The 13,002-nt window shown below is 37.3% G+C and overlaps 1 protein-coding gene across 1 annotated transcript in view; it reads right to left on the reverse strand.

Moving 5' to 3' along the window:
* Window positions 1-1,367: 1,367 nt before the first annotated feature.
* The window catches only part of AQR (aquarius intron-binding spliceosomal factor), a 90,061-nt gene continuing 78,426 nt past the window's right edge, over window positions 1,368-13,002 (reverse strand). Inside the window, exon 35 of the mRNA XM_061430691.1 lies at window positions 1,368-9,981. Coding sequence (XP_061286675.1) covers window positions 9,670-9,981 — 312 coding nt within the window. The 3' untranslated portion in view covers window positions 1,368-9,669. The remainder of the gene's footprint in view (window positions 9,982-13,002) is intronic.

A 13,002-nucleotide genomic window follows, 5' to 3' on the forward strand; every position in this document is an offset into this window, starting at 1 on the left:
TTTTTTAAATATTAGGAATATGTTCAGTTCAGTCGCTCAGTCATGTCTGACTCTTTGCATTCTCATGCACTGCAGCATGCTGGGCTTCCCTGTCCTTCACTGTCTCCCGGAGCTTGCTCAAACTCATGTCCATTGGGTCAGAGATGCCATCCAACCATCTCATCCTCTGTTCCTTTCTTGTCCCCTTCTCCTCTTGCCTTCAATCTTTCCCAGCATCAGGGTCTTTTCCATTGAGTCAGTTCTTCCCATTAGGAGGCCAAAGTATAGGAATATGAGGTCGCTTTAATATTTGAAAATCCAATCAATGTAAGAACCTCTGCTTTTGCTCATAGTAACTCATCATCTCACTATAATCAACTAGGAAACTGGACAAAATATACAAAGCAACTATTTTCAGACATTGAACAACAGGCAACAAAGATCTGTGATCTCTGAAGGAAATAAAATAAAGTGAGCTCTGTGATTGCCTTGGCTTTTTGCCAAAAAGGAACTTCCCAAACAGCAGCACACAGAAGGAGAACCTGAGTAGAAGCCCAGCAGCCTCAGTGACTTTAGGAACTGTAACCTGAGGAGGCTGAGCTGGGTGGACTTTGGGGGCAGAGTCTACGAAAGGAGAGAATTATGCGTAGAAAGAAGTCCAGAAGTTTGAACAGGGGTTCCCTCGAGTCTTTGGCTGAATACTCATCTGTACATATACAGGGTGAAACTCCATGAAGTCAATCAAAGAATCTGGGCACTATAAGCTAAATATTTCCCAGAGCTCACACGAAAATCAAGGTTTAAATTTCTACCAGCTCTAGTACAGACACCTCAGTTGAACACCTGGGGCAGTGACCACAGAAAGGTCACAATTTAGTGACAGACCTAAAACTACTCTATACCTGTGTGCTCTGCTGTGTTGCTCTGTCGTGTCTGACTCTTTGTGACCCGATGGACTGTACCCGCCAGGCTCCTCTGTCCTTGGAATTCTCTAGGCAAGAACACTGGAGTGGGTTGCCATGCCCTCCTCCAAGGAATCGTCCCAACCCAGGGATCATACATGAGTCTTCTGCATTGCAGGCAGATTCTTTACCGTTTGAGCCATCAGGGAAGCCCTACTATACTTGCGTAACAAAGTTTAAAAACAAATACAAAAAAGATCAACCTAGGGACCTTCCTGATGGACCAGTGGCTAAGACTCCACACTTCTACTGCTGGGGGTGAGGGTTCGATCCTTAGTCAAGTAACTAAGATCCTGCAGGACATGTATTGTGCCCCACCCCCCAAAACCAAACCAAAACAAAAAACACAAAAATCAACCTAATACCCACAATTAACTGCCTGCTAAAACAGACTTCAACAGTCTTTACAGGAAGACAATAAAATCTAAACATTAAAACACATAGCACTTGTAATTTCTAGTTTTCAACTAAAGTTATTAGGCACCTGAAGAATAATTTTGGCCCATGACCTGAAGAAAAAAAAAATCAATAGAAAAATAAACCAGTGCAATTCACCACATTAATCCAATAAAGGAGAAAAAGCATATAATCATGTTGATGGATACAGAAAAAGTATTTGTGAGATTTCAACAAAGTATTTGTGAGATTTCAACATCTATTCATGTTAAAAAGAAAAACACTTGACAAACTAGGGATAGAAGGAAACTCTTAAAATCTGGGTGTTACAAAGACCTATGGCAAACACTATACTTAATGGTTAAATACTGAAAGCTTTGTTTCTAAGACTGGGAGGAGACACAGATACTCACTTTGATTGCCTCCATTTAACAGTGTACTGGAAGTCTTCAATAGGTCAATAAGGCACAGAGATTAAAAGGGAAATAAGTACAATGATTGAAGAAGAAATAAAACTACCATTATTTATATAGGCGACTTGATTATATATGTAGATAATTCAAAATAATCTACAAACTATAAGAAATAAGTGAATTCAGCAAGATTGTTACATATCACACAAGAAATAAACTGTATTTCTATATACCAGTAACAAACAATGACAAAACATAATGATTAAACATAGATTTTAAAGCACCATTTATAGTATAAAAAATCAAATATAAATAAATTTAACAAAAGATGGCCAGAACCTTAATCTAGAAAACTTACAAAACATTACTGAGATTAAAGAAGGCTTAAGTAAACGGAAAGAGATGACTCATTCCTAGATGATAAAGATGTCAGCTTTCCTCCAAATTGGTCTATAAAATCAATGCAATCCCAATAAAAATTCAAGCAAGTTTTTTTTTTTTTTAATAGAATTGACAAGATGATTCTAAAGTGTATACAGAGATTAAGAGTGGTCAATAGCCTAAAAAAATTTTTTTTATTGGTGTATTATTGCTTTACAAAGTTGTGTTACTTTCTGCTGTACAGCTAAGTGAATCAGCCATATATATATATCCCTTCTTTTATGGATTTTCAATTGGGAGACTGGAATCGACATAAATATATATACTATCTATAAAACAGATAACCAAAGAGTGGCCAATATCTTGAAGAATATAGCTAAGGGAGAATACACAACCAGACGTCAAGATTTAATATAGAGCTGCAGTAATTAAACCAGTGAAATGCTGGCACCAGAAAAGAAAAATAGACCAATGAAACTATTTCAGAAACAGACCCACACATACACAATTATTTGATTTGTGACAAAGGCTATAGAACAGTGCACTGAAGATACTACTTTTTTATGGATCCTACTTTTTAACAATTGAAGGTTTGTGGCAACCTGGCATCCATTAGTGTCACTTCTCCAACAGCATTTGCTCACTTTGTGTCTCTGTGCTACATTTTAGTAATTGTTATAATACTTCATACTGTTTTCATTATTGTTATATTTATTATGGTGATCTGTGATCCTGCATGTTATTACTACAAAAAGATTATGACTCGATAAATGTTAAGATGATGGTTAGAGATTTTTTTTGTAATATTAAACGAAGGTGTGTACATCTTTTTAGACATAATGCTATTTAGCATACTTAATAGACTACATTTTAGTGTAAACAACTTTTATATGTACTAGGGAGCTGAAATATTGTGACTCATTTTATTGTAATATTCAATTTATTGTAGTGGTCTGGAACACAAACAGAGTATCTCTGAGGTATGCCTATAATAGTAATTCAAAGTGCAGGTCTTGGTACATTCTAGCTTTTCCCTTATCATTTACTACAGTCTTTCAAAATTGCTATTTAACCTCTTTTGGCTTTGCTTAAAAATAAAAAATAGCTTTAGGATAATCAACTAGCATTTTGACAATTAAACATTACTTACTACAGTCCCTTCACATGATATGTTTCTCATACTCTTTTCAATCCAAAAGAAATATTAATTTGGCTTTCACCCTTAAGTATAAACACTGTAAACATCAAAGTGCATCTTTTTTTATAGACCTCTTATTCTCTATCCTGATTCTGGCAACCTAGTCTTCTCTTTGGTATTCTAAGCCTGGGAGGAATTCTTTTTTTTTTTTTTTTCTGGCCACACTGCACAGCTTGTGGGATCTCAGCTCCCTGACCCGGCATTGAACTCTGGGACCGTGGCAGTGAAAATGTGGAGTCTTACCCCCTGGACCACCAGGGAATTCCCGCGAGAGGAACTCTTTGGTAGGTGTGCCTTACTCATCTGTGAGGTGAGGGATCTGCCTGCTTATCAGATGGTGGTTCTCATCCCAGTTAAACTAACCATCGTGTCTGAGGCAAACCAGCCAATGCCTCGGTGCTTCTCCTCTATGAACTATGGCATTGTTGCCTGTCACACAGGAGAGACTCAGTCTAGGAATAGTTAAGAATTAGACCGTTTCAAAGATATCTTCCAACAGTTTATTATGTATAACTTAATTTACTTCTGTGACAAGTAGTCAACCAGCAAAGTAAAATGTAAATTAACCTCGTCTATTGTTCCACTACTGTTCCTGGGGAAGTCTGGGGTTAGAAGAAACCGGCACTGGGAAGTGCTGCTAGAAGCAGAGGGGTGATAGAAACACAGTCATACAGAACCACGTTCATCGTGAACAGCTGAACTAAAAGCCAGAAGAAAACTCCCCTCAAAGTGAATGAATGCCTGGAGAAGAAAAAGATAATATTTTATATGACCACCTTCTATCAGGAACTCTTGACTTTTTTAAAAAACAGGTTGATAAAATCAGTTTCTCAAAATAGCTATTCATATTAAACCAGGCATCTCCCAAGGAGAAACAGCTACCATTGAAGTTCTTGCCCTTAGATTTACTGTGAGATGAGGTCTCAGGTGAATGTACCAAGTTAAGTCAAAGATGGAGAGAAAGAGAGAAGTGGGCAGTCATCTCTGGAGATCAACTAAGAGAGAATTCAACATGTCTGATGCAAGGTAAGTTTTGGGGTCTTCTCTCTTACATTTTTCTGAAAGGAAATTTTTTTCATGTTTTATATTTGTCTAAATTTTCTTCTATTATTTCTGGTGCACCCCCGTTACCCATGTTAAATCCTCTCCCTTTTTGAAACAAACTTTTAAAGAAAACACACATTTAGAGAACTGAGAAAACAACACACATTGGAAATACATAGACTGTTCTTTTACTGCAGAGTAAAAAAAATGAGAAAAAGTTGGTGTGAAATCTTGGAGCCTAAAATTAAAATGTAAACAGAAAATGCTCAGTGACCTTTTCTTCGAAGGCTCACATGAACAAATGTCATGGTACACTGATCTAATTTTTACTCATTTGCATTTTCAGGATGTTGCTATTAATACCACATGACACTCAACAAATTACACTATGACATTTTGTACAAATCACTTCACCTCTAGATTCTTCTGCTGTTACTTGAGCCTCTGGTTACTTGTGGAAAAACAATGTATTAAAGTCTTATTTTTGTAGGGGAGAGAAAACTTTTCCTCTGCCTTCTTAGGTCTATAACTGGGGCCTATGAATTAAGTTGATAAAAGACAAATTGATAGGAGAAACGGCATATAAATTTAATTGATGTTTTTTAACTTTACTTCCATGGAGTTGCACAGAAAAGAAGTAAAAATTCCACCCAGACTATTAGGCTTCTAAGCTTATATACTATTTTAACAAAAGATAATAAATTATGGAAAAGTAAATAAGGCAAAAAAAGGAGTTTGAGTTTTTAGGGGTTGTAAATTGTGGGAAAGTAAATATATGGGGAAATTAATGGAAGATAAGGGTGAGTTATTTTAGTAAGGTTTATGCAGACTCATTTCAGCATCATCTCTGTGTGTAGTAATAAGGGGTGTTTTCTTCCTAGTTCAGGAGAGAGGGGACATCTTTACAAAGGGAAATTCATGCCCTGCTTTCAGGCAGAAGCAAAAGGACTGAGAAAACTTCCTGTATCTGCGTCTTCTCAACTGCCTTCAGCTCAAAATATTCCTTTTGCCAAAGCAGCATATTTGGGGCTTGTATATTCTTACCCCCCTAATTTTCTAAGGGGGAATCAAAGTTCATTTGCTAATGTAAAAATATCAAACCTCAGAACCAGTTCCCTGGAATGTCTTAATTTAAAGAAGAAAAAGAAAGAGTTCCAATGTCAAATAAGTTTGAGAAATGCTAGATTAAATAAAGTTAACTTGATTTTTTTCCAGCAGTAAATAACCTTTCATTAACTAACAATGCACTATTAGTCTACAAATGGGGAATAATAATTAATTATGTTCCTCAAACTTATTTGACCATGGAACGTGTTTTTTTCCAAGTATTCTTTCAGATGAATGGTTTTTGTAACATATGTTGAGAAATACTGGGATCAGCCATCTTTATATGTAAGTGCAAAAGTTTAAGTAGGCAGTGATGTTAAATGGAAACAAAAAGGCAGAGCCAGCAATAAAGCTGTCAGTCTGCACAGCAACTGTGCTGCATTCTGAGTCATGCTCCAGAAGGCTGAGCTGGGGTTTGTCTCTATGAAGGAAGACAAGAATGTCCAAAGCTTTTGGATACTTCTGAATTAGAACCCTTTCTTGGGCACTGAAGAGTAGCAATGGATAAAGAAAAAACAGTCTCACATGCTCATTTCCATTACTGGCTCAGTACAGCTCCAGTTGTTATCATTCTTAAACATCTATTAACATGACTGCTTCATAATTACAAAGGCTAACAGCCAAGCATTTTTCACAGGAAGCAAAGCACTGCCTGTTTTTAAGAGCTTTTCTGGCGTGTGCAAAAAGGTTGTTTTTTTTTTTTTTTTTCCAATCTGTTTAATCTTATTTTAATTGAAGAAACATCTCTAAAACACTATATGAGTGACTGCAAGATGAAAAGGAAAAAGCATATTCAAGCTAGATAAGTGCAATAATATAGATGATCTTGAGGTGGGTGATACAGGATACAGAACTGATGTTATCAGTACATCCCAAGCACAATGATACCTAGCGTCTTCATCTGCCAGATATTTTAATTTCAGCAGAGACCTTCCTCAATGTTGTTATGGGCTGATTTCAAGGTTCTGAATCAGTAAATTTGACCCTTGATCTCAAATGTCAACTGCCGCCACGTTTGGCCTTCTTCATCGTCCTCCATGCTCCCTGGGTCGGGGCATAGCTAGGTGCTCGAGTCAGAGAATTATTTGGTAATAAAAGATTTGGAGGAAAATGGAGGGCGGGGGTGGGGTGGGGTGGGGTGGGTACTGGTATTTACTGAGCAGCCAGGTGGCGGATATTTTCGTAAGAATTACCCTAGTAACAAACAAACAGATCTTTCCCCCATTTTGTAGATAACAAAACTGGGACTTAGAGAGGTTATAATACTTGTCAAGGTCAAACCAAATACTGATGAGCAAATGAAGTAAAATTTAAGTCAGGACTGGATGAATCCAAAGTCTGTTTTACAATATCATGTTGTCTCCTGATCATAAAAAACTTCATTTTTTATAGGAGCACAAACGGTCCATCTGTACTATTTCTCTCGGTATCTAACAAAATATCTTTTATCATCACACTAACTTCAAGGGAACTGATAATATTTAGATCTTTCCACTCACTTGCCCAAATCAATACAGCTATTTATTCTCAACTGCTGGTAACGAACTTTCTTAACTCAGCATTTTGTGGGAAAAAGTCTAAATACTTGAATTGCTTCATTTCATGCTATTTCTCTTGGCATGTGTCTTTTTGGTTTGCTTTTAAAAATAAACTCCAAAATCATGACATATTCAAATACGAAAAACAGGATGCAGAGCAATGGGAACATTAATCTGAAATGGTCACCTGGCGAGAATACCTGTGTCTGTAGTAACTCCAAGTTAAATAGAAAATTTTTACATTTATGAAGCAAGTGCTCAAGTGTGGTTGACTTAAAAAAAAAAGCAAAAACTGCCCTAGTCTATAAACTGGATTCTACCCCAGTCTCCCACAGTTGTGACCCTGGTTAAGAACCTCTGATTCAGTTTCCTCATTATTTAAAATAAGAAAAGCTCTCTTAAGTTCCTTTAAAAATTACACAATTTTATAGTCAACTGCAATTCACTGGCCTTTCTAGTGAATAAACAATTTAAAATAATTCAAGTCCCACTTTCATTATCCCTTTCTTAATTTGATGAAGGCAAAGAAATTATTTACCTTCCAGTTAAAATTTTCTTGTTAGTGATAAAAATCAGGTGGCTGACAAAAAAGTTCAGTCACCAAGTTAGACAGAGTGATATACAGTCTTAGGGAAATGATTTATTTAAGGAAAGACAGCACAACAGTTTGCTTATTTTGGTTTCAGGTACCATGATTCATATCCTCTAAAGGCTAGAGGGAAAAATCAATCTTTTCTAGGAAAGACAGTAATACGGTAAAGCTGCTTTCCCTCTTGCTTAGCCTGATACTATATATTCACAAATGAAAATAATTCTGAGAGTAGTCCTCACACTAGGCGAGGCCCACAACACCTGGTTTCAAATGCTTATACCCAGAGAAATTACGTAACAGACCGTTTGGTGCCATCCTGGCTCTGCTAACAAACAGAGGTGGGTTTCTGAGTTTAGTTTCCTTGGCATTTCACTCTCCTCATTATCCTATCACTTCATTTCCCCCTCCCCATCCAATCTTTACACAATTGTTGATGCTGCGGGAAGCATCAAGATGAGAGTCTAAATGACACCCACCATAGACTGGTAAAGTTAAGTAAACACTAGTTACTCAAAAATATCAGGGACTTGACTTTCTGGGTTTAATGTCCTGACAAATTCATCATTCCTTCGAAATGTTAAGACCAGAGAAGCATTTCACTGGCACTGTGCTAATTCTTGCTTAATTCTTCAAAACTTTGTTGGACATGGTCAGGCCTCAAGGTAGATGCACTGGAGGAGAACTTTGGGGAAATGTGCCCCTTAGCCACTCCAGCAGATGTGGAAAGCGGGAAGAGAGCCAGTGGGCAATCTCACCCTCCCCACATATACATATTCATCTCTTCTCTGGTCACCATGCCCAGGGACCTTGTAAGTAGAGGTTCATTGTCAGAAAACATAAGTCACACTCACTGTAAATTCTATCATCACAGAATCACTGTTCTACCTCTGGCTCATGTGAGGACAGCACAGTAATCTCAGTACAGTGCTTCTCAAACTACAAAGTGCAGATGAATCACCAAGGGACTTTGTGGTAATGTGGACTGAGATTTAGTAGACCTGGGCTACAGCCCAAACTTTTGCATTTCTAACAAATTTCAGCGCAACACTGATGCTGCTGATTTGCAAACCACACTTGAGTAGCAAGGTCCTAGTACAGTTGCTTTCCCAAATCTGAAGCACATTTTACCTTGAGGTCTCCTTGTAGTTGGCTATCTATCAGGAGAACTAAACAAGACAGAAAACTTAGAACCTCTGTGTTGGGAGAAATCCATCATGAATACAGGAATTAAATAAGTTCACTGATTTTCACTGCCTGGACCCTGGACCTTTGCTCCTGCCCAGATGGATTTGCCAGATTCTTCTTGTTTAGCTGAATGACGAATTTTGGCTCAGTCTTCACCAGACTAATCCAATGCCATTCAGTCAGCAATTCAAATGTTAATGGTGTAGCACCTATAAACATAAAAATGCAGGCTCCTGGGCTCTAACCCTGAGACTCTGATTCATTAGTTCTGGAGCAGCCTCAAGAATAAATAGACATTCTAGGTGACTCTAACACACTCTGAGGTCTGGGGGAAGGAAATGCATGTCCTCTTCGATGGACTGGAGTAATCTATATCCTGTGGTGTTAATGCCTTTCCATCAAGGAAGACAGCAAAGAAATGAAGGACAGAAAGACACATGACCTGATCATCTCACACTATGATAGAAGAAATGATTTCCTCCCCAATTTGGACACTTGCTTAATTAAGGTCATTTATGGTTAATTCCAGTACATTTTATCCTTTTTTTTAGAGAAGTTCACTAAAAATGTGAACTATTATTCCATACAAAATTCTTCTAATGTCGGTATGATTACAGACATAGTTAATGATCAAAATAGCAAAGGAATGGTTATTTATTCTTCTGATTGAACAAATAAAATTGGAGTTGTTCATACACATACATTCTTTTTTAATATATCCAAGACGACAAACACTGACAATCAGCTAACAAAAATAAGGACTGAATATTAATTAGTGCCATTATAATGGCAGAAGCATATATAAAATACAAGAAGTAACTTTACCTATGACTTTGTTAATGAAATGTTCTCTCTAAGAAGGGCTACAGCTTGGCTACTCGGTTTCTCTGGGAGTGGATGTGACATCATGAGGGGTGTTATTCTCTGATGGTACAGTTACCGGTCCTGTCCCAGTGATCTCAGACTCAGCAGGGATAGCCTCTGGACTGGAGCTGGCTCCTGTCTGGTTGGGGGTGGTTTCAGTCTCAGAGGCTGAGGTTTCCTGACTGGAGCTGGCATCTGTTGCTTCATCAGGTACAATGTCAGCTTGAGCAGACATGGCCTCTTCTTCTGTTTCCAATTCTGTTTCCTGACTTTGAACTTCCTCACTTTCTTCTACCATAGCAGGTGGTAGCTGTAATAAAGTCTGATGAAGAAAAAAAAAGAGGGAAAACATTAATGAATCAAAAAACAAAAAATCCACCTGGCTTATAAAGTTACGCTCCCGCATTATCTTCCTAATAGATACTGTCACCCTAGAAAGCTCCAAAACACTGAGGGCTGTTTTATATTGCAGAGGTAACAACTCTGATGATAATGGCCTAGGTTTTGTCAATTCCATGGAATATGCTTACACAGATATCAGATAATAAGATGAGAATATATATTAAATCTTTGGGGAGAAAAACCAATATCAAAAGCTATTAAATTTTTTCATAAAGGAACTTATTATAAACACTGGAAAAGAGTGGCTGATTAGGACTGACTGGCACACCAACTCAAGAAAAGGCCCACTTCAATCAAGGAGCACTGTGAGGGGGAAGATGAACCAAGCCTTGAGACAAGGCAGGGAGAGAGCAGCAAGTACAGGGCTTCTGTCCCACTTAACCAGAGCACTGGAGCAGCCCTATATACTCGGCTTCCCTTTCTGGAGCTAAGGCTTGGCTTCTTTCTTTAGGAATTTTGTTTCTCTTGTTGGAAACTGAAAAAAATTTAAAGCAGTATTCACAATGGCAGCACAAAATGTGAAATACTTAGCGATAAAACTAACAACATATGTATGAAGGCTGTAGGCTGAAAGCTGCCAAACACTGATGAGAGAATTCAAAGACCTAAATATAGTGGAGAGGGATATCATACTCATGGAAAGAAGACTAACTATTGTTATGTTAATTTCTCCCAAATTGATCCTAAGCAATAATACTCAAAAATCCTAATCAAAACCTCAGCATGCTTTTGTCTAGGGATAGAAAGAGATAGGCTGATTCTAAAACGTAAAGAGAAAAGCAAAGGAACTAGAATAGGCAAAAACATTTTGAAAAAGAACAACAAAAATGAAGGAGTAACATTATTATTATTATCATTTTGGCCGTAATGTGCGGCATGTGATATCTTAGTTCCCTGACCAGCGATTGAGCCTGTGCCCTTGGCAGTGAAAGCATGGGGTCCTTCCTAGCCACCGGACTACCAAGGGAATTTCCAGGACTCACATTATCTAATTTCAATATTTACTATAAAGAAATTCTAAGAAAGATAGTGTAATGGCAAAAGGAAAGACACAAAGATCAACAGAGCAAGACAGAAAGCCCAAAAATAAGACTCTCACATATACAGTCAATGGATTTTTTTTTTACTAAAACCACAAGATCTTAAAAATTCTCAACATTAGGGAAAAAAATGTGCAATTTTGTGTGGTGAAGGATATTAACTAGATTTATTGTGGTGATTGTTTTGCAATGTATAGAAATACCAAATCATTATTTTATACACCTGAAACTAACATAAAATTATGTGTCAATTAGATCTCAATTTGAAAAATTGCTTTTTTAATCTAAAAAAAAAAAAAAAAAAGTCAGGTCAACAGAGGGGAAAAAACAGCCTCCTCAGGAAATGGTGTTGAAATAACTGGACGTTCACATGGAAATGAGCAAAATTCAACTCTTGCACCAAATAAATTAACTCACAATGTATCATACTTATAAATATAACAAAAAAACTATAAAACTTCTAGAATGAAACACTGGAATAAAACCATAACTTTGGGTAATGCTAAATGCTTTTAGGACATAAAAAGCATGAATCACAAAGAAACAACTTGATACACTGGGACTTGAAAGACACCTAAAAATGAAAAAAAAAAAAAAAGTCACAGACTAGGAAGTATTTGTAAAAACAAACATCTGATGAGGAACTTGTAGTCAGATTAAAATTTAAAACTCTCAAAACTCATTAATAATAAAACAACCCAAAAGAGTGAGAGATCTAAATAGACACATCCTCACATAAGATATACAGAAGGCAAATAACCACATGAAAAGATGTTCATCAATAGTTATTAGAGAAACACCAATTAAAACCACAATGAGACCACTACATACCTACTGGAATGCTAAAATAAAAAAGATCAAGCGTAAGTATGTGTGAGCACTCACACATTGCTGGTGCGAATATAAAATAGTACAATTTTGTAAGACTATGGTCAAAGCTATGGTTTTTCCAGTAGTCATGTACGGATGTGAGAGTTGGACCATAACGAAGGTTGAATGCCAAAGAATTGAACTGTGGTGCTACAGAAGATTCTTGAGAGGTCCCTTGGATAGCAAGGAGATCAAACTAGTCAATCCTAAAGGAAATCAACCCTGAATGTTCACTGGAAGTTCTGATGCCGAAGTTCTAATATTTTGGCCACCTGATGTGAAGAGCCACTCATTGGAAAAGACCTTGATGCTGGGGAAGACTTGAGGGCATGAGGAGAATAGGGTGACAGAGGATGAGATGGTTGCATGGCATCACTGACTCAACGGACATGAGTTTGAGCAAACTCCAGAAGACAGTGAAGGACAGGGAAGCCTGGCGAGCTGCAGTCCACAGTGCTGCAGAAACGGATATGACTTAGCAACTGACCAACGACAACTTTGTAAGACAGGTGGGCAGTTTCTTAAAAACAGTTGAATACATACTTCCCATACTACCCAACCATTCCACTCCTAGAAATTTACCAAAGAGAAGGTACAAGACTTGTAGGAGAATGTTCATAGTAGTTTCATTTGTAAGAGCCAATGTTGGAGGCAAACCCAAATGTCCATCAATTATGAATGGGTAAACTTAGCACATCTGTATAATGGATTGCTTATTCAACAAAAAAAGGAAAAGGACTACTGATACATTCTGAAGTACAAATGAATATTAAAATAATGCTGAGCAATAACAGGTAGGGGAAAAAGAGTACATGTTGTTTGAGTCTATTTATTTATTTATTTATTTATTTTTAAATTTTATTTTATATTTATTTTTTTTTTATTTTTAAAATTAAAAAAAATTTCAGGTATACACGTGCTCCCCATCCTGAACCCTCCTCCCTCCCCCTCCCCATACCATCCCCCTGGGCCGTCCCAGCGCACCAGCCCCAAGCATCCAGCATCGTGCACTGAACCTGGACTGGCATCTC

Source organism: Bos javanicus, chromosome 10, assembly GCF_032452875.1.
Source record: "Bos javanicus breed banteng chromosome 10, ARS-OSU_banteng_1.0, whole genome shotgun sequence".
Taxonomy (NCBI): Eukaryota; Metazoa; Chordata; class Mammalia; order Artiodactyla; family Bovidae; genus Bos; species Bos javanicus.